Source organism: Neofelis nebulosa, chromosome 6 (assembly GCF_028018385.1).
Source record: "Neofelis nebulosa isolate mNeoNeb1 chromosome 6, mNeoNeb1.pri, whole genome shotgun sequence".
Classification (NCBI taxonomy): domain Eukaryota; kingdom Metazoa; phylum Chordata; class Mammalia; order Carnivora; family Felidae; genus Neofelis; species Neofelis nebulosa.
In genome coordinates this window covers 152216864-152239166 of record NC_080787.1, presented here as the reverse complement: position 1 = coordinate 152239166, position 22303 = coordinate 152216864, and the positions used below count along the sequence as shown (strand labels likewise).

Sequence of the window (22303 nt, the reverse complement as noted above, 5' to 3'; positions counted from 1 at the left end):
CTGACCCCCTCCCCCGCCAGCTTCTGGCGACCCCCATTCCAGTCTGTATTTCTTTGAGTTTGGCTTCTTTAGGTTCTACCTATAAATGACATCGTACAGTATTTGTCTTCCTCTGTCTGCCTTATTTAAGTTAATACAACATCCTCAAGGTCCATCTGTCTTGTCACAAAAGGCAGTTTCCTTCTTTTATGGCTGAGTAATATTCCTGTGTGTGTGTGTGTGTGTGTGTGTGTGTGTGCACGTGTGTGTGTTAACACCCCACCTTCTTGATTCATTCATCTGCTGTTGGACGGTTAGGTTGTGTCCATGGCCTGGTTGTTGGGAATGATGCTGCAGTGAACATAGGGATGCCAACATCTCGTCAAGACAGGGAGTGGATTTCCCTCAGGTGTATACCCGGACATGGGGTTGCTGTCGTCTGAGGAGCCTCCATACTGTTTCCCACAGTGGCTGCACCCAGTTACAGTCCCACCAGCAGTGCACAAGGGTTCCCCTTTTCCCACAAAAATGCAGACACTTGTTATTTCTTGTTTTGGTGATGGTCCTTCTCACATGTGCGGTGATACCTCATTGTGGTTTCGATGGCGTTTCCCCGATGACGAGTGATGTTGAGCATCTTTTCTTTTCTTTTTTTTTTTTTTAATTTTAGTGTAATTAACATACAGTGTTGTGTTAGTTTCAGGCGTACAGTGTGACAATTCACCGATTCCATGCGTTTCTCAGTGCTCATCACCACACGTGTCCTCCTCACCCGATTTCTCCGTCCCCCCCCCACCCTCCTCCCCTCTGGCGACCACCAGTTTGTGGCCTGTATTTACCAGTCTGTTTTTGGCCTCTCTTTCCTTTGTTTGCTCATTTGATTTGTTACTTAAATTCTGCATGTGAGAGATCACGTGGTGTTTGTTTTTCTCTGAGCATCTTTTCGTGTATCTGGAGACCATTTTTACGTGCTCTTTGGAAAAATGTCTATTCAGGTCCTTTGCTCATTTTTTAATCAGACTGGTTTTTTTTTGTTCTGTTTTTGAACTATATGAATTCCTTATATGTTTTGGATATTAATCCCTTATCAACTAGTTTGCAAATATTTTCTCTTACGCATAGGCTGCCTTTTTATTTTGCTGATGGCTTTGGGTTTTTTTTTTTTTTTTTTTCCCCTGTGCAGGAGGTTTTGAGTTTGAGTTTGAGGTCGTCCTGCTTACTTTTCCTTCTGTTGCTTGTGCTTTGGGTGTCATTGCCATCAAATCATTGTCAAGACCAATGTCAAGGAGCTTTTTCCATGTTTTCTTCTAGGAGTTTTATGGTTTCAGGTCGTATTTTATTTTATTTGAGAGAGAGAACAAGCTGGGGAAAGGGGCCATGGAAGGGAGAAAGAGCGAGAGTGAGAGCGAGCAAGAGAGAGAGAGAGAGAGAGAGACAGAGAGAGAAAATCCCAAGCAGGCTCCACGCTCAGCATGGAGCCTGATGCAGGGCTCAAGCCCATGACCTTGGGATCATGACCAGAGCTGAAATAGAGTCGGATGCTTAACCAAGTGAGCTACCCAGGCACCCCAGCTTCAGGTCTTCTTTTAAGTCTTTATTACGTTTTGAGTTCATTTTTGTTCGTGGTGTAAAATAAGGATCCGATTTTATTCTTCTGTGGGTGGTTCTTCAGTTTTCCCAGCACTACTTGTTGAAGAGGCTGTCTCGTCCCCTCCAGTCTTGGAGGCTCCCTTGTCAGTTACGAGTTGAGTGTGTATGTGAAGGTCTATTTCTGGGCTCTCGCTGCCAGGACCATACAGTTTTGATTACTATAAATTTGCAGTTAAGTTTGAAATCGTCATTGTTGTATTCTCTCAGCATTCCCTGAGGCTCGGCGCGGTCTTTTGTGGGTCAACGTGATTTTTAGGATTGTTTTCCTTTTTCTGGGGAAAATAATAAGGCCTCTGTTCTTACTTTCCTACCTGTTTTTCCTCCTTGGTTGAAAACAGTGACATCATTGGCTGTGGGGCTTGACAAAATCCAGAGAAGCATCTAATCTACGTGTTTTGTTATAACTTTGGAGTCATGTCAGTGATACTGAAAACCATTGACATCTGGCACATGATAACCTTTATTTGTGGCATGGAAAGGATTTTGCCTTTTTCATTAAAGAAGCCCAAAGAAGAAATTACCTTTAGAGCCCATTATCCCTTCCCTTTTTTGATAAAGGGGTAGAAGAAACTGCTCTATAAAGCCTTATATTCATAAGCTCATGCGTAGTAGCACTTTGTGGGGAAACACATGGATATAAAGGGTTCCGTGTTGCACTATTCACAAGGATATATTTCCTGACCTGGTGTTACAGTCTAGGTGGACTGGGGGATGTCACAATTAGGAAAGCATATTCAAAACATAAAGACGTTCTAATTTTTTAGAAAACCCTGTAGACTGTAAACTGTTTGGATGGAAAAAGAAACAGGAAACAGTGCTAGAGAAAGAGAGACTCTCATCTGGTCTCAAGGAAGATTGGGAACTTGAGTAGGAGCAGTGGGCTGACAGGAGGAGGGGTCTTTTCCTTGGACCCTTGGACACAGGCCTGGACGCACCTTGCGGGACGTGATCTTGCAGGACTCGGCACGGCTTCGAGCACACACATCTGCACTTCTGGGAGGTCACATCAAGACAAAGAATGACTCGCTGGTTAATTCATTTAATGACCGTGGTCCTGTGCCGGGCGCTCCCGAGACGGTTTTTGTAACTTTCGTAACTTGCGAGGGTGACTCCGGGACGCAGCGTGCGGTCATACTCATGGTTAAGATTTCTTACGGCAAAAGGGCAGACAATGCAACATCGGCAAAGGGAAGGTGCACGAGGCCACGACCCGGGAGACCTGGCCTGTGCGGCCAGCAGTCCTCTCTCAGGGACGTCACGGGGAGCTCGGATTCCTCAGCAACAATTGTGACAACACATGTAAAGTGCCGTCTACCAGGAGGACTCACTAGAGGCTTGGGACTCCGCATTTTTCCTGGGGCTGGTCGCATAGGCACCCTCCCCCTGGCACTGTCCACACCTGCGGACTCCTGGAAGGAGAACTGGTGTTGGGCATCAACTGTGCTGTCCACACCGGCATCCCGGGCACGGGGGCCCTCGGTGCTGCTCCAGAGCCGCGTTCTCGGGGCCCGCCGGTGGCCTCTAGGACGGGAGCGGTCTCGGGCCCCCCGTGTTGTCTTTTCCGCACAGAGCCCGGGACCGTGCTGCGTGGACAGCGGTGGACGATCAGGGTCCGGGGGCCGTGCCGCGTAGCTGACGTCGGAACATCAGTCCCTGCCCTCGTGGAGCTGGTTGTCTCCTTGGAGAGGCTGCAGCTTATAAGATCACGCTAACCGAAAGGAGGGTTCCAGCGTGGGCCGAGGCCTTGGAGTGTCAGAGCGACTAGAGGGAGGGCTCATGGAGCAGGGCAGTGGGCGCAGAAGGGGTGCCTAGTGAGAGGTCTCCGGGAAGGTGCCTTTAGACTGGCTGGGTGCCCCTAGCCAGGCAGAGAGCACGGCAGGGAAGGGGCCGCACCTGTAAGGAAAGAAGGGAGCGTGGGCGACAGCAGAGGCTCAGATTAGACCAATTTTCAGGGCTAGCCCATGACTCGGGCCGTTTCTGCTCCCAGAATTTCTTCCCACCCTCTTATCAAAGCCTCAGATTGAGCAGTCAGGTGTTTCAATTTATAAATTGAGTTAAAACGTGTGACATAATTACACATTGGGGGGTGACACTAGTCGGTGGTGATCCTGTTAAAATATATTAAGATCAGCCAGGAGAGAACGGAAGACACAGGGCAATTGTGCTTTAAGAGGTGAGTTTTCAGGACGCCCCGGGGTGGGGCTCAGCCACTTTCGGGTCTGACTTCGGCTCCGGTCGTGACCTCACGGTTCCTGAGTTCAGGCCCCGCGTCTGGCACTGTGCTGATGGTGCGGAGCCCGCTTGTCATCCTCTGTCTCCCTCTCTCTCTCTCCCCTCCCCTGCTCACTCGCTCATTTCCCTCAGAAACAAATACACATTAAAAAAGAAAAAGCGCGTTTTTAGGCTTGTTATCTTTGTTCCCACCTCCATTATTGGCCCCGTAGCAGTAGAAAACGGATCCAACTACTTGTCTGTGTTCATTTTCCGCTCTTATAGTGCGAGGGTGACGACCCGTTTACACGCACACCTCGTTTTATTGTGCCTCACAAAGAATGCGTTTGTTTGTTTGTTGTACGAGTTGAAGGTTTGTGGCGACGCCGCATCCGGCACGTTTCCCGTTTTTCCGACGGCGCTTGCTCGCTTCGTGTCCCTGTGGCACGTTTTGGCAATTCTTGGCCTACCTCACCCTTTCTCGTTATTATCGTGTTTGTTACGGTGATCAGGAGGTTACCGTTGTAACTGTTTCGGGGGCCCCATGGAGGGTGCCCGGGTGCAATGGCCCGCTTACTCGATAACTGTGCTTTCCGACTCTTTCACGGACCAGCCGTTCCCTGTGTGCCCCTCTCTGGGGGCCTCGCGAGCCCCTGAAACACGGCAGGATGGAAATGAGGCCAGGTACCCCACACCGTACGGTGGAGCCCCACGTCCTTCACTTCACATCAGAAGGCAGAGACGGTGGCGCTTCCTGAGGAAGGCGTGTCGAAAGCTGACAAGGGCCAACAGCTGGGCCTTTCGCATCCACCAGGGAGCCACGTTGTGAAATCAGAAGAAAGGTTCTTGGACGAAACTAAGTGCTGCTCCAGTGAACGCGCAAATGATACGCGAGCGAAGCAGCCTTATTGCTGAAATGGAGAAAGTTCTCGTAGCCTGGACAGATGGAGTGAGCCCTGTTTCCCCTAAGCCGAGACCGGCCCAGAGCAAGGCCTTACTTCTCTGGACTTTGCTGAAGGCCGAGAGAGGTGAGGAAGCTGAAGGAGGAGAGTCTGACGCTGGAAGGACCGGTCCACGAGGCATCGGCAGACAAGCCGCCTCCGTGACATCAGAGGTCCAGGTGAGGCGGCAGATCATCCCGAAGATGGAGCGGAGATGATTGACGAAGGTGGCTACGCTAAGTCTAGATTTTCAATGTAGACAAAAGTGCCTTCTGTTGGAGGCAGATGCCATCGTGGACTGTTGTAGCTGAAAGAAGTCAGTGCCCGGCTTCAGGCCGATGCCCGTTTACTGTTCCAGAAATCATAGTGTTGCATTTCCGTTGAGCCTGATGCTCAAGAAGGTCAGGAAAGAGTTTTGTGTGTTTTTTTTTTAAGTTTATTTATTTATTGTGAAAGAGACAGAGTGCAAGGGGGGGGGGGGCAGAGACAGGGAGGCTCTCACGTGGGCTCTGTGCATAGCCCGACCCGGGGCCTCAAACTCGGGCAAGTGTGAGCTCCTGACCTGAGCGGAAATCAAGAGTCGGATGCTTAACCGATGGAGCCACCCAGGCGTCTCAGGAAAGAATCCTTACGACATTTCAGGGTGCAGTTTAGGGGGGCGCCTGGATGGCTCCGTCGGTTGAGCGTCCGACTTCAGCTCAGGTCGCGATCTCACGGTCCGTGAGTTCGAGCCCCGCGTCGGGCTCCGTGCTGACGGCTCAGAGCCTGGAGCCTGCTTCCGATTCCGTGTCTCCCTCTCTCTCTGCCCCTCCCCTGCTCATGCTCTGTCTCCCTCTGTCCCAAAAATAAATAAACGTTGCAGGGTGCAGTTTAGGAAGTTAATTTAAGTAACGTGAGGACAGGACCTACAGGGAGAAAGAGCTGCCCTGGCTGTGTGAAGCTGGTGCCTCCATGCTCGAGTGGGAGAGGACGTGCGGGAGGTATTAGATCGTAAATGGTTTTTTGAATTTCTACTTGTAAAACCACTTTTGCAAGATTTCCCTGGTGCTTGTCAGTTTGATGTGAACTATTGGTGACGCTATTGGACAGGCAGTCATGAGACGCTTTAAGGATGTAGCCACCAGGGTGTATCTGATCCTTCCGGGACCTGTGCAGGCCATAGGTCAGCCTTCTGGACTGACGGTGAACGTTTTCCTGCTTCTCTGCTTCATCAGTAGGGCCCTCCAGAATGTACTGATCTGCCTTATGTTCTACAAATGGAGCAACAAAACCTGGATGACAGCACGTCTGTTTACAACATGGTTTACTGAATACTTTAAGCCTGCTGCTCAGAGAAAGATTTTTTAAAAAATACGACTGCTCATTGATAATGTGCCTGGTCACCCAAGAGCTCTGATGGAGATGGACAGCCAGAGGAATGTTGTTTTCGTGCCTGCTAATCCAGCATCCATCCTGCAGCCCATGGATCAAGGAGTAGTTTTGACCCTCGAGTCTTACTATTTAAGAAATATATTTCCGGGGTGCCTGGGTGGCTCAGTCGGTTGAGCGTCTGACTTCGGCTCAGGTCATGATCTCCCAGTTCTTGAGTTCAAGCCCAGTGTCGGGCTCTGTGCTGACAGCTCAGAGCCTGGAGCCTGCTTCGGATTCTGTGTCTCCCTCTCTCTTCTCTGCCCCTTCCCTGCTCGTGCCCTATCTGTTTCTCTGTCTCTCAAAAACAAATGAACGTGAAAGAAAGAAAGAAAGAAAGAAAGAAAGAAAGAAAGAAAGAAAGAAAGAAAGAAAGAAAGAAAGAAAAGAAAGAAAGAAAGAAAGAAAGAAAGAAAGAAAGAAAGAAAGAAAGAAAGAAAGAAAGACACTTCCTAAGGCTATAGCTGCCATAGATAGTGATTCCTCTGATGGATGTGGGCAAAGTAAACTAAAAACCCTGTGGAAAGGATTCACCATTCTAGATGCCATGAAGAGTATTCGTAGTTCATGAGAAGAGATCAGAATACCAGTCTGATACTGGTATTTAATGGAGTTTGGAAGAAGTAGATCCAACCCTCATAGAGGACTTGGAGGGAGGGGTTCAAGACTTCAGTGGAGGCAGTAACTGCAGATATGGTGGAAATAGCAAGAAAACTAGGATTAGAAGCACAGCCTAAAGATGGGACTAAATGGCTGGAGTGTCATGATGAAACTTGAACGGGTGAGGAGTTACTTCTTATGGATGAACAAAGAAAGTGGTTTCTTGAGATGGACCCTACGCCTGGTGAAGATGCTGTGAAGGCTGTTGAAACAACAACAGAGGATTTCGAATATGCTATAAACTTAGTTGATAAAGCAGTGGCAGGTTTGAGAGGATTGACTCAAATGTTTTTGTTGTTGTTGTTGTTTTTTACATTTATTTATTTATTTATTTTTGAGAGACCGGGAGAGACAGCGTGAGCAGGGGAGGGGCAGAGAGAGAGGGAGGCACAGAATCCAAAGCAGGCTCCAGGCTCTGAGCTGTCAGCACAGAGCCCGACGCGGGGCTCGAACTCACGGACCGTGAGATCATGACCTGAGCCAAAGTCGGACGTCTAACCGACTGAGCCACCCAGGCTCCCCAGGATTGACTCAAATTTTGAAAGAAGTTCTGTGGGTAGAATGCTATTAAACAGAATCGCGTGCTGCAGAAAAATCATCTGTGAAGGGAAGAGTTCAAGTTCATTGTTATCTTATTTTACATTTGAAATGGACACCGGCGCCCTAGCCTTCAGCGTGCACCGCTCTGATCGGCCAGTGTCCGCCACTGATCGGTCAGCAGCCATCGAGGTTGAGATACTTGCTTTGTTGTGGCGGTCCGGAACCAAGCCTTGGTCTCTCCAACTTAGGCCTGTAACTACAGCTGAAGAAACAGATCAGATGTTTTCAAATCTGTGATTTCGTACTAATGCTATTTTTGTTAGTTGCTCACCTACAAGAGATTGCTACTGAACCAATTCCCTGTGAAAATTGTAAACAAAGGGGAACAAATTAAGCATTTACCCAGTCTTGTTTATATGAACTAAATAGTTAACAAGGTGACGTTTTTCTTTGTGATATTTCAGTTAATAAATGAAGAACGCATTCCAGAATTAGGAAACCACTGTTTTCAAGCCCTAACCAATTAGGAACTCTTGGATCATAGATGCTGCTGATGTCGCAGACAGAGAGACAGCCAGATGGTATAAGCCTTTTGACAGAAGAGCACAACACCACTTTGAAACTTGCCTCCCCCCCCCCCGTACACCCCCCCCCCCCCCAAATTGAACCTCAGTTTGTCTCTAGATCTAACTTGAGTTTTCAGGAAATGCAAAGAGCAGATAAACATGCTAAACACCACCATAGGGACACAGTGAGATGAACATAGACTGTAGAAAAGCATAGAACAAAAGATGTGTTTTCTACAATAACAAATTATAATGGGGACAACAAAATAGATGGGATAAAAGAGACCTCGGGAAAATACCACAGAACTCCAACTGTAGCATATAGACCTTACCTGGGTCTGGGTTCATTTAAGCTACTTAAAACAAACAGTGAAAAATAGGAACTTCAACATCGGGATGTCGGTGGTATTAAAAATAATGGCTAATATCTCCGTGCGTGTGATGATAACATTCGTGGTTAGAATAGTTGTTGTTTTTCAGAGATAGACGTTGACATCTATGAACGTATTGAAATGATGCATGAGATTGTTTCAAAATTATATGAGAAGAGAGTGGGTGGGGGCACAGATGGAAAATATTGGCTACGAGTTGATTATTGTTGAAGCTGGGTGTTGAGGACATGAGAGCCCATTATGTGTTTTCGTGTGGTTGTGTGTGTGTGTGAGTGTGTGCACGGGCGCACACGCGCACACACACAGATACGGGGTCTCCATTGGAAAAAACTGAACTTGCAGGTTGCAGACAGCAGTAACCAAAAGGGTGGTACGATGAGAGGCTCTGAGATCTCTGATGAGATGAGAAAGATTTTCTGATGAGATTTCTGCTGAGATGAAGGAAAGTAGTCTTGGTACTGGGTTTACAAAAAAGATGAAGAATGAATGGGACTGATCTTAGCATTTCGTCCCTGATACTCTGCATTACCATTGACGGAAACACGGCGAAGCTAATCCTTTTTGTTATCACCCTGTGGTCCCCTAATAAAATACCGAAGTGGGAGGAATCCCTGTGGCTTCTACCTGTGTGTCTGTTTCTTGAGAAGAGTTACTCGGCACCGAAAGGAAGCTGTTCCTTATCTGTTCCTCAGGTTGTTGGCTCAGTTACCACCGGCCACAGAATCGATGGTCTTTACGAATCTCCTTATCAGTCTTTGTTTTGCTCTTTGTTACCTGCCTTCAGGTTCAGTGCTCCAGCACCGTTCCATGACCCACTCTGCTGTTTTCGTGTTGGTTTCGTTTAGGTTGCAATCCTTCGTGGCGTCTTCGGTGGGCGGTATGGAAATAAGGAAATTCATCCAGCGGTCTCTAACTCCGTGTGCACGTTCAGTGTGTCAGGGTCTTTGTGCTTCCCCTTCTGTCTGCACCCCTGCCCCAACCTCTGCCCCTCAGCACCCCTGCCGGAGAATCCCAAGCAGGCTCCACACTGTCGGACTTGGGGCCCCGTCTTACAAACGTGGTCGTGACCCGGGCGGAAATCAAGCTTTGCTTGCTTAACCCACCCAGCCACCCAGGCGCTCCCTGAAGTATTTTTTTATGTACATTGTTTCAAAATTGCATGTTACTTGTAATCTCTGTGATTCCTCGTGTGGAGTTTTGGTGGCAAATTTGTAATCGTTGGATGCTACTGTGTGCTAAGGACCGCCCTGTTCTAACCTTATGGCTTTCACTGGGTTTATTCTCAAAAAACAAAAGCAAACAAATAAAAAACAATAATTTTTTTTTTTGACATAAGCGGAATGTACAGGCCATGGGAAGCTATGGAAACATTAAACCAAAGTCAGAAACCAAACAAAACATCCATACATGTACCACTTTCCAAGAGTGAAGAGTTGTTATTTCAGTGTCTTACTCTGGGTTGGTCCTGTGTTGGCCCGAAGGTTCTTTGCAAAATTGGATGTTAATAGCAAGTAAAGGTGGATAAAATGTTAGAAAAAAAGTGAGGGAGGTTGCTTTTGATGGCTAAGGGCCTTGAGTATACATTAAATGCTACGATAAAAATGGAAGTTTAGGGGTGCCTGGCTGGCTCAGTTGGAGCGTGCAACTCTTGATCTCAGGGTGTGGGTTTGAGCCCCACGGTGGGTGTAGAGATTACCTAAAAGTAAAATATTGTAAAAAATGGAAGTTTTAGAAAATCTGGAGTTTTAATGTTAGAGAAATGAAACGTTACAAGCCTGTGATTAGAGCCTCTAGACAAATGTAAACATTGGCTTCATACAGGTAAAAAAACAGCATTTTTGGTACCGTTCTTGAATGGACCAGGCAAAAATGGTGTCTATGAATTAATTATGTTATTGAGTTGTTGTAATGACCCATGAGGTAGATTCTGTTATTATTCCCATTCCCATTTGAATCTCATTCCCGTGCAAATAGGAAGCCAGGCTGAGAGGTGAGGCACTTTGCCCGGGTCAGCAGGTGAGAAAAGGAAGCTAACTTGTGCCCGTACTTTTGATCGCCAGGCCATTAATGCCTCCCGCTACCATGGTGCCCCTCTTGCTGAAGGAGGTAGTTATTTTCATGAGATGTGATTGGTAATTTGGGAAGAAAATTGTACTCTGATTTTTTGAGACCTTTGAGAGGTAAAGCCAGGTGATACTCTTTGGAATTCTAAATGGCATTTCCAGCCAAAATGGTGTGTGTGTGACCTGTCATTCCTTCTCCGTAATTGAATACAGGATTTGATGAACTTTTTTAGCCTAGATGTTTACTTAGACGTCGTAACTCATTTATGACTCAACTGATCTTTAAAATTTTAGTTTTGAGTAATTTTACAAAAGAAGGGTCAAGGAGTGGGGAGTTATCCTCTGCCTCCTGAAGGGCAGAGTGTCTACGTAGATTGTTTGGAATTCTTCTGAGTGGGCTATTTGTTCTTCTCTGTTTATTTATTCAGTCATTTATTTATATCAGCATGGACTCTGGGGCCGTCTTAGTCCATTCAGGCTGCTATGATACCACAGACTGCGTGGCGTCTAGACAACAGAAATTTATTGCCTACAGTTCTGAGGCTGGAAGTCTCAGGTCATGGCACCTGCTTGGTTGGGTGAGGGCCTGCTTTCAGGTCACGGACTTCGTGTATCTGCACGCGGTGGAAAGAGTCCAGGGGTCTCTGGAGCCTCTTACGAAGCGAGAATCCCGTTCATGAGGTCCCACCCTCATGGCTGAGGCATTTCGAGGAGGCCCCACCCACTAACGCCATCACCTTTGGCAATTAGGGTTTTAACACAGGAGTTTGGAGGATGGCACACAAACATTCAGACTCTAGGAAGGGTTATTATTTCACTCTTTGGATTATAATCCAGGGCTTTATTTTGCTACTCAAATGGCTCCCTGTTTTAATAATTGGGAACTCTTTCAATCAGCTTTTGTATCCTTGACATACCCCATCGTTTTGTGTATACTCCCTTACTTTACGGCTCGTCTTACGTATTTTGTGTACTGCTCCTAGACTCGGCCATTTCTCCAAGGAGCTGTGGTTCCTTTTATTGGGGAGTGGTATTAGAAGCAAAGATCTGGGTGCTACGTGAACGTGTGGGTGTTGGCTTATTGTTGCTTCTAGGCCCTCACAGCTAACCTAACGAGCAAATGGATGTATATCTACTGACCTGAGTGTATAGAGAGCATACCTACCAGTATTTGAATGTGTAACCATCTCTGCCTGTGTTCATTTAAATAGGAGTCCATACTGATGTGTCGAACTCTAATCCGTTATCCCATAGATCATTCTAGACTCCTCCTCTTGCTTACTCTACCGCTGAGAAGCCTCATTCCCACCATGCACTTATTTAATTGTTCAGTTCTGGGATAAACGACTCGTGGGGTGAGAATTGTTAAATTCTACCCACGTGGCATAACTCGATCAACTCGAGTACCTGGACTCCGTGGAATTTCCTTTGGTTTTAGTCTTCCAGACTCCGCTCATTGCTGAAGTTACTTAGCTCAGCACCTTATCCCCCCTCCTCCTTTGCTGAGGTTGTTTCATACATTTGTAATGCATTTAGATTCTTTGGCCGTACGCTGCCTCCCATTAGACAGCCTGACTTTTCCAAGTGTTTTCTTAAAAGTTTACTACACCTGTGAGTTCTGACGAATGCGCCCTCCCTCACCATCAGAGTGTCATGTGGGGTAGTTTTCTCACCCGCAGAGATGCCCTGTGCGTCTTTCTCCCTTCCCTACAGCCCTGGCAGCCGTGGGTCTCTCTCTTCTCAACGGCTGTAGTTTGGCCTTTTCCACAACAGTCGTATGATTAGAATTACACAACACGCAGCCTTTGCGCACTAGTCCTTTGCACTTAGCAATACGCGTCGAGGCCTAACCCATGTTTTCTCGTGGCTCGTTGGCACGTCTTCTCTTTCGCTGAATAATATCTCATTGTGTGGAGGCGCCACTGCCCTGCTGCAAGACCGTTTCGGCACCTTGCGTTTGGGATGGCGGTGAATAAAGCTGCTGTCCGCGTTCACATGCAGGTTTTGTGGGGACGTCAGTGTCCAGGTCAGCCGGCTAAGCACCTAGTAGTGTGGGTGCCAGGTCACACGCTAAGATCGTATCTGGCTTTATAAGGAGCTGCCAGTCTTCCAAAGTCATTCCCATTTTGCATTCTCACCAGCAGCGAATGAGGAATGTTAGTGCCCCGGATCCTTGCCAAAAATGATAGTCTGTTTTGCCAACGTTAGCCATTCTCACAGGTGTATATAGTGGGATCTCACTTTTAACCTCACTTCACGAAGGACCGATGGGCATCTTTTCATGTGCTTATTTATCGTATCTGTATCTTTTCCGATGAAATGTCTGTTCAGATCCTCAACTCCGTTTTAATTGAGTTGCCTGTTTTCTTCTTGTCGAGTTGTAAGTGTTCTTTGTATATTTTAGACACAAGCCCTTTAATGTGATACGCAAGATAGCAAACAGGATGGGTATCGTAGTGCAGTAAGATGAACGGAGACCACAAGGGGGATGAGTCAGTGCCGACTTTTCTATTTCCGGCCTGGGTCTCTGGGACGCTGGGGAGCACTGGTAGCAGACAAGAGGAGAGCTGAGAGTTGAAACCACTTTGGGAAGAAGGGGATGGAGGTGACTCAGTTTTAAGTCCAGATGGAAGAATGTCCAGGGACCGGAGATCAAAAATACATTAGGATTCCTGCTTCACATTTTGCTGTCATCGTCCTAGATGAGCGAGGAGAAAGAGGAAGTAAGGAGCAGATAGGAAGTTGGGACAAGAACAGTCACAAAAGTGATGAAGTTTTAGGAAGGAAGCAAGTGTCAGACATGCACCGCTGTGAAGGACCGAAGGACACCGTTGAAGAGAGTGTGAAATTTGCATCGTGTGTCTTCTTGGAGGTCAAGTCAGCCGTCCGTTCACTTCAACGTCCTGTGCCTTTTGTACCTGGGGACTGTGATTTATTCTGTCAGGAGAGCCCCCTCTCACTTTATTGAGTCTTGTCTTCAGCACCTGGTGGAACTTCTCAAACTGAATTTTACATCACGGGGGCTCTTTTGCCCCCTGGCCAGACAGGGTCCGAGTTTTCTTTTGTCTAATACAACTGTGTAATTATACATCCGTAGCTATCCGTCTGTCTGTAGCATAAATTGACTGTTTTAGTAGTGAATTCATTGAAGAAACTATTTGCCGTCTCGACTATACCATTCTCTCGAAGCATCGAAGCATCGTAGGGGTTGTGACTTTAGTCCCCAGCAGAATTAATTAACACATGTTAATTCTGTGGCTGGTCTGATGTCGGGAACAGGCAGCTTATTCCCTGGAGTCATAAGGATATGCTTCCTTTTCTTCTTTTGGTCACCGAAAGTACAATTTTCTATTTCCTTTTTTATCCGACTGTCCCTAAGGATGGTAATTTATTGAGTAATTCACAGAGGGGACACGGTAGTGAAAAATAATTGCCGTCACAGATTTACAATTATTGGTAGCCTGTCTGTGATTTGGAGTTGGTTGATGAATGGCGTACCAGCACGAAGCACCAGTCTCACAACACACGATTTTGCATGTTCAACATGAAAGTTTGCAAAAGAACTTTGCCTGAAAATCCCGTGTGTATAGTCAACAGTTGTTGTTATCAGACCGAAAATTGATTTCACTGCCACTGACCACATAACATGGAATAGCAGGGAATGGTTGTTGATCATCCTGAGCTGATTGTTGTTAATACCATCGGATTTCGGGCCCCTGAGAGAAAGGATACTTTGTGCTGCGAACAACGAAAGATGTGAATTTGTGCCGCGAACACCTTTTTAGCACCTCAACCGTACCAGCATTATATTCTCCTGTTCACTTCCCCTCCTAGAGTCTCACTCACCTTGCGTGTTGGAAGCAGTGGTTACTATTTCCAGAAAGATCTGAGTGCTTGGTAAGGCTTCCCTGCACAGCACGGGAGCACAGTGCCGGCCCAAGTACACACTGAAAGGTGCTGTTGGAAAGCAGCTGTGTAACGTGATGTAACGTCTGTAGCTTAAAAAAATTGTTTTTAATGTTTATTTATTTTTGAGAGAGAGAGCGAGAGAGACAGAGCACAAGCAAGGGAGGGGCAGAGAGAGGGAGACACAGAACCCGAAGCAGGCTCCAGGCCCCGAGCTGTCAGCACAGAGCCCAGTGCGGGGCTCGAACTCAGGAACTGTGAGATCATGACCTGAGCTGAAGTCAGACGCTTACCCGACTGAGCTGCCCAGGCGCCCCATGTCTGTAGTTTCAAGTTGCTGAAGTTTTAACTTTTGCCATTTTTACTGTTTTTTTTTTATACTGGCAAAATATACATAACCTAAAACTTGCCATTTTGAACATTTCAAGTGTATAATTCATTGGCATTAATTATAGTCCCCGTGTGTACTGTGACCATGACCTCTGTCTACTCCTACAACTTTGCCTTCCCTGGAAACCGATTAAGTAGCAAATTCCCCATCCTCCCCTCCCTCAGTCCCTGGTAACTCCTAATCTGCTTTGTCTCTGTGAATTTGCCTGTTCTAGGTAGTTCATAGAAGTGGAATCAGAGGATATCTCTCCTTTGTGTTTGGGTTTTTTTATTTACCCTACTGTGTTCGGGGTTTCCCCTGTGTTGTAACATGTATCAGGACTTAAATCCTCTTTGCGGATGAATAATATTCCATGTATGTGTACACATCTTTATGTTCGTTTTATATTTCAGGTCAATCTTAGCATAACGGGCCATTTTTCTATATGTTTGATGCTCACAGAGGTGTCATCCAGGTTAATGTTAGTCTTTTTAATTCTTTCACAGGTCTGACAGATGAAAAAGTGAAGGCGTATCTTTCCCTTCATCCCCAGGTGTTGGATGAGTTTGTATCTGAAAGTGTTAGTGCCGAGACCGTAGAAAAATGGCTCAAGAGGAAAAACAACAAACCAGAAGGTAAGATCTCATTCGGATGGAGCGGGGATTGTTTTCTAGTTTACGGCGACAAAAACAAACGAACAAAACCGAGTGTTTAGTACATGCTAGAAAGTATAAAGTAGACAGAATTAGCATTTTTCACTCTGTAAAAGTTTTACTGTGTTTCAAAAGATAAAAGAAGTTAGAGTGAGAGGAAATAAATCCACTGAAGTAAGATCGTTGGCTACAAAAGCTTGGCAAAGGACTTGTGAAAATTCATTTGGATATGACATGTTGAAAATGCAGAAGGTAATATTAGCCTTGATTTTGTTCAGCAATTGTTATTAGTGATTATACAGATATTCTTTATATTTCAAAAACGTATTTGTATTACTGCATTTTGCAAAGAGAAATCATTAAATAATTTTCACGTGGACACAGTAGGAAGAGAACTCCTGACTTTGCATTAGACATTTTGTTCACACTCATGAACTTAAGATGCTGTTATATTTATGACAAAAGAAATGTGGACTCAAAAGGGATGGGAAGTGAAATAAATTTCCTCCCAAGCTGAACATGTGTTAATATATTGGATTTGAATACTGTAGCATAGTTTTAAATGAATTTATGTTTGGCCAAATAAGACTTCGTGTTTCCCAGAATGTTCTTCTTATAGTAGAAATTTATATTACGTATGATTTTGACTCTATGAAGAACTTTTATGTTAGAAACAAATATATGCTATTTTTCTGGAAATTTATTTAGTGTAACAGAATGCCATAATTAAAGCTTATAAATGATCACTATTAAGATGTTATGTTGTTAGATCTGTGGCCCTCGTAGGCTCCTTGGGCTGAGTTTCCTCTAATTTTCAAAGTTTCTATAATTTTCTTGCAGAGTTTTTATAATAAAGAAACCTTTACAAAAGAGAGCTTTTGACATTGAAACACAAATTAGATTTTAAAGTACATGTACGTGAGTCTGTGTATGTGTGTGTGGATTGAGAGGGAGAGAGAAATAGAAATAAATTGCAGAAACAAACGTAGCATTTTTTTTTTTTCAAAACAATCACAGCTTTTAATAGTGAGAACAAAGCTTGATGTGGCATATTCAGCTATAACATACCTCAGACGTTTGGAAGCAGTCTGAGATGTTTGACGCTTTGAACGTATGACTGAGTTGTGCTTAAGGCACCTCATATAAAGATGCAGATTTCATCAACTTGCTATATAATGATGGATAATAATATAGTGCCAGAATAAGGGATATTTACGAGATGGGAAATTGAGTATAGGGCTCAGAAGATGACAAATTTTGCGTCGCGTCTTAGTGTTACAGTGATGTTGTTAAACGACCCTTAGATTTTTGTAACTATTTGGATGTGCCATTCCGTGTCTTTCAAATCTGTTTTCTGTATTAGTCAATCCAATACTACTTTGAACTGTTGAGTACATCCACTCAAGAGGTAAATGATTATTGAGAATAGCAGAGTGGAGCTGAAGCAGTGCTCCCTTGTACCTGAAGGCAAAATTGTCCTTACACAGAGGCCATCTCGCTTGGTGGCCCCCGGAGGGCTCAGGACCACTGCTGGGATCAGGAACCAAGAGAAGCTGAATGCGTGTGACCTGGGGCTTCCCTCTAGCGGTGGGGCCCCTGCAGACAGGCCGCGCGCAGCTTAGGGTGGAAACACTGCAAAGGAACCTTTAATGGTACGCCTGCCGGTGGGCGGGCGGCTGGGCCCCTGCACCCCTTCCAACCGGGAGAACCATCTCGGGACTCTGGACGCAGCCCCTGCAGCCCCTGGCAACCCAGGTTTAGGGCTAGCCCTGTGGGCGTGGCTTGAGGACAGCCCCGCCCACTTTTGCGGAACTACTGAAAGCCAGTTCCGGGTCCTTGTGTTTTGTGTGTGATTCTGGATTAAGGCTGAAGCCTTGTGTCTCTTCTCCATCGCGCCCTCACTCTTTTTAAAATTTTGTGTTCTCCTCAACGAGGCCTTCGTCTCCTTCCAAGGGGCTTCGTGGGAAATGCTCGGAGGAAGGACATTTTTGCGGAGAGGGCTTTTGGGGCGGGGGGGGGGGGGGGGTATTTCTGTTTCCACGCCAGACCCGGGAACAGAAAGCGTGAGAGACAGAACTTCTGGGAGAATATTCTTGAAAGTCGGGCCTGTCCGGACTGCTTCCCTTTGTGTCAGTTTAGTGAGAGAAAGCGGACGGAGGGAAACCGTGCTTTATGCACAAGGACTCGGTAAACGCTCACGTAGCTTATTTTTCAACCACGGACAAGCCGGCCTCGTGTGGAAATGGTCTGCACTACGGGGAGGTCACGTGAAGGCGTACGGTACTCCGTTCCGAGAAAGGCCATCTGGGAAATTTCAGATTTAAGCGAATGGGTGAATAACAGATGACGTTTGCTTCTCCCACATCCGGCCGGCACGCTGCTGGCAAGCGGGTTCGTCGTGATGACGTCACGATGACGTCACGCTGTCCAAACCGCTGGCGTTCCTTCGTGCACGTGCTGTTCTCTCGAGCGCCTTGCTCGTGCGGTGCTCAGAGAAGCTGAAGACGGAGTGGGGGGCCGATTCCCCGCGGCGGTACTCCCCGTGCACCGGGTCTGCGTGACCAGGGCGGCTGTAGCGTCCGGGGGTTTTGCGGGTGTTGACCGTTCACATCTGCCGGCAGCGAGCGAGGCTTACGTGGCCGCCTTCCCTTGCTGGGTCGAGGGTGATCCCTGGGCGGTACCGGTGAGCCCCTGGGGGGCCCTGGCCGCGGGAGTCGCAGTTACTTGTGTATCCCTCGCCGGCAGCACCCCCGATGCAGCGGGGAGGGGTGCTCTAAACGTTTTGAATGAACGAACAAAGGAGGGTTGGATTCTCAACCTCCAAGTGGCCACCAGTGTCAGTATTGTGCCCGGAAGCAGAATTACTTTCATGCTCTTCCTGTCTCCCCCTGCTCACTGGAAAGCTTCCAGAGGGAAGGGATTCTATACTGTGATTGGTAAATCCCGCCCGGTGCGTTGTCTTTTCGTGTAGGTAGCAAACTCTGTGTAAAGCGCTATTGAGATTCTAGATGGTTAGGTTTCCGGGGAGTTGGTGCTCAGACCAGTCGAAGAGAGTCGTTAAGTTTCTGCCTCCTTCCGGTTAGTCTGACCGAGGCTGGACACAGTCCAGGCCCGGGGGGCTCTGAGCCAGATGGTCTGCAGAGGGGTCCGCCCCACAGCCCATCGCTCTGCTTTGTGTTGGCAGAGAAGGGGGTTGGGGAAAGCCGAACCCCCCAGTGTCTTCAGAGATTGACATTTTCAGAGTCTGTACTGTTACCGTTCTCAGTTTGATTTCCCTGCTTTCATAACATTTGCATTTTAAATGCGCAGAGTTCTATCTGTACTTGTGAGGCAAATTGCCTTTTGGAGGTGGACCTCGGATCCAAAATCCCAAACAGTTGGTTTTCAAGCGATGCCGGGAATTGGAGGTAGCGGTTCTTTCTTTTAAAACTTTAGGTTCTCATTTAGAGAGTGCATAAATATTCCCTGAAAGTATCAGGGACTGTACCCGTAACTCACAGCCATACTTTGATTTGGGAAAACTTTCAGGAAGAATACAAAGTTACCTAGGTCATGAATTGAATTGTTTTACTAAATTTTGTACTTCATGTTAATTTTTACGCACGGGCAATTTGACAGGCCCAGCCGGTACTCATCAAGACTCCGATTACTAAACTATTTAACGTCTCCACAAGTATCAAGGCAGAGCTATCAAAGTGATAAATCAACGTTAGGATACGATGAAGATCCTACCCTTTGCATTTCCGGTGGGAAGGTTCCAAGACGGAACACAGTTTGACGTCCCTAATGCCATTTCAGTATTTCAGTTATGCTCGGGAAGAATCCTGAATTACTTGGACTCTCAGCGATGTCCCCTTTTGGCTTCTAATGTAAAAAGCTTAGTTCTACGTTAGTAAAAACGTACGTACAGTCAGTATGACTGTATTTGGCATCTCCTGGTATTAGAATAATATTTAAAATACATGGGCTTTGTTTAAAACCCCCAAAACGTAACTGTGATATTCACATTCTAAAGGGAAGCTTTTTGGTATTCAAGAGGGCGATTGATTGAACCCAAGTCATTTAAGAATCATGAGTAGCAGTGTCTTTTATGTCCAAGAATTTGTTACTACTGTGTTTATATGTCTGAAATATTAAATAGCAGACCATCTCACCATCAGGGTACCCGTACATGTCCAATAATTAATAATGAAAACATTGGTGCTGTCAGCTGCCTTAAATATTTTCAACAAATACATGAATGGCTTCCTTTGTTTTTTACTCAGTGGCTGGAGTTACTCCATATTTTTCACCTCTCCATGATTCTAGAGATGGAACAATTTTCATTCAAATAAAACTACTAAATACTTCTTGCCTAGAATTAGTGAGATTTCCATCCTGTCCCCTAAACCCACTATATGCAGCCTGAAATGCAGATTCAGGAGCATTAGTCCTGCTTAGCGTGTAACAGATGGTTTCTGTGCTAGTGTTTATAATGTCGTGGGATATTAAATTAATGGGGCATGAATTAGTTTGCCAAGGCATGCAATGTTGGAAGGTTTTCGTAAGTAGGACACTAATAAATTATGTGTTAACTATTAGTCCATATCATGAGTCAGGAAAAACCCACATCATTGAAATGGTTTACTTGGAACTTCATTTCGTGCACTTTCTTCTCTTTGAAGAAAGCCCACTGCTTTGTGTCGATTATGGAAGTGACATCTTCACGTAGAAATTTCATATCTCAGTCTTTTTATTTTCTTTTTTGGAATGGAAACAAAATGTGTTGAATGCCTTGATTTGCATTATAAATAATCATAAGTTCACAATCTGGTTACTAGAAGGGGGATAAAGTTCATTTGCAAAGAGTTACTTGATGTATTCCATTAATTCTGTTAATTGTTCATCTGAGTGCAAAGGTGTATCTTTAATATATTCTTTTTGAGAGTGTTTGGGCTCTGTAGCAATCTAATCAAGTTGATTGGGATTTTGATAATTTTAAAGATTAATTCAGGTCATCACACATTGTTAGTGATTATGAAACTAGTTCAAATAATTTTAGTAGCTTTGTTACAAGCTAGATTGATTTCGGAAGCAGTTTTTGCAGTATCTGTAAAGTTCCTACCACCGGCAGCCATTATTTGTACATTCGACATCATTAGTGCATTTCCTCGGCAGAAATTTTGTTTAGAAGTGATTCTAATGAACGAAAATGTTATGAGCTAGTGGATTTTTGAAAGTACTTTATTTTCATCCGTGTTTCTTTGAGTAAAAATCGTATTTTCTGATTGTCCATGTAATAGAAAAGGATGTTGAATTAAAATCATTGCATCTACTTAATAGAATGTATTTCAACATTTAAGTTGATGTTTTACTTACCACAGGTTTTTAAAACTCAAATGAAAACTTGTGAGAGATGAGTGGTATAACCATTTCTCATTTTTTGAATCTACTTTTTAAAAGGTGCCCGAACGTTTCACAGTGATCTAGCTTATTTGATTAAAGATTGAATAATAATTTCTAGTTGAGTGGCCAAGTTGTAGCTGGAATGTGAGCAGATACTACTCATTTCCCTAGCCAGTGATTCAGTATGCTGATTAGCAAGTATTTCTTGAGGGGCTCTTGGGTGGCTCAGTCGGTTAAGAGTCTGCCTCTTGATTTCGTCTCAGGTCATGATCTTGGTTAGAGCCTGCTTGGGATTCTGTCTCTTCCTTTCCCTCTGCCCCTCTCTCATGCTTGTGTTCTCTTTCTCTCGAATGAATGAATGAATGAATGAATGAATGAATGAAATCCTGAGTACCTACTATGGGAACGTAATTAGAGAACAAGGGCTAAAAACTTGCTCCCTCGAAGGTCACTTTCTGATAGGAGAACACAGATAATAAACACATAATCAGAGAATAAGATCGTTTCAGGATTTGTTGGTGTGGATGTTGGAAAACATGTAGCCCAATGTCTAGCAAACAGAAATGTTTACTAGAAATAAATTTGCTCGAGATTTTAAGATGCACATCATTTGCTTTTAGGCAGTCAGGTGGGGCCTGTGGATTAAGCAGATGCATCTATTTGCCGTGTCCCGGGGTCCTGGTGAGTCACAGGAGCCGTGTTCCTTGCGTGTACCGTCCCTGAGGGACGCGTAATCTCCTGGCGTGGAAAGAAGGTACTGTGAGAGTACAGCAACCGAGGCTGTGTAATCCAGTGTTGAGTGGTGCAGTGTGGGTTTTCAGGACCATGCTGGGAGAACCGAGGCCACTAAGAGGTGTGCAGATTGAGAAGGCTCTTTGTGGGCATTGGTTCTTCATCGAGGCCACCGATTCTCTGGTGGGATTCCCACATCACCGTGGACATCCTTCGGGAACTAGTTAGAAATGCCGTAGGCCTCATCTCACTCAAAACCCCCGGAGTCAGAAACTCCTGCAGTGGGACCTAAAATCTGTGTTTTGATAAGCCCCCTCAGGTAATTCTAGTGCAAGTTTAACATTTGAGAGCCCCCGTCCTGGGCACGGAGGGCCTGTGCTAGAGCAAACGCGGTGCTGGTGTTGGCTGGTAGGATCCAAGGCAGGGCTGTGGGGCTTGCTGTGGTGTAGGGTTGGAATATTTTTCGTATTTTAAGAGTGCTGCGGAGAAGGTAGTGTTACAATGTTTTGTCTTTCTGCTCTCATTTTAACTGGTTATTCATGTTCCGCATTGACTGTAATAGGAAAAGTGGAAAAAAAAAAACAACCCTAAAATAGGTGTTTTAATTGGTAGCTTCACTGAAGCATGGTGAGTTGCAGAACAGGATATAGTGCCATCTTTTACAAGGAAATAATCATATATGTAATTGTGTAGACGAAGAGCTAGTGAACTATGTCATTGTGGTTGTTTCTGGATTTGGGGGATTTATCAGTTTATATTCTTGTATATGTTGCTTTTTTAATAAAAAAGAAATAGAGTAAACATCAAAAGGAACTTCTAGAGTTTCTCGTATGGAAGGTTTTTCCCCA

General features: G+C 45.5%; 1 protein-coding gene across 8 annotated transcripts in view; it reads left to right on the top strand.

Annotated features, from left to right (window-relative positions):
- PDE10A (phosphodiesterase 10A) overlaps nt 1-22303 on the top strand; it is a 613983-nt gene that overhangs the window by 416605 nt on the left and 175075 nt on the right. For all 8 annotated transcript variants that reach the window (XM_058735867.1, XM_058735864.1, XM_058735861.1 and 5 more), the window contains one exon: nt 15192-15320. In XM_058735867.1, the coding sequence (XP_058591850.1) occupies nt 15192-15320 (129 nt within the window). The remainder of the gene's footprint in view (nt 1-15191; nt 15321-22303) is intronic.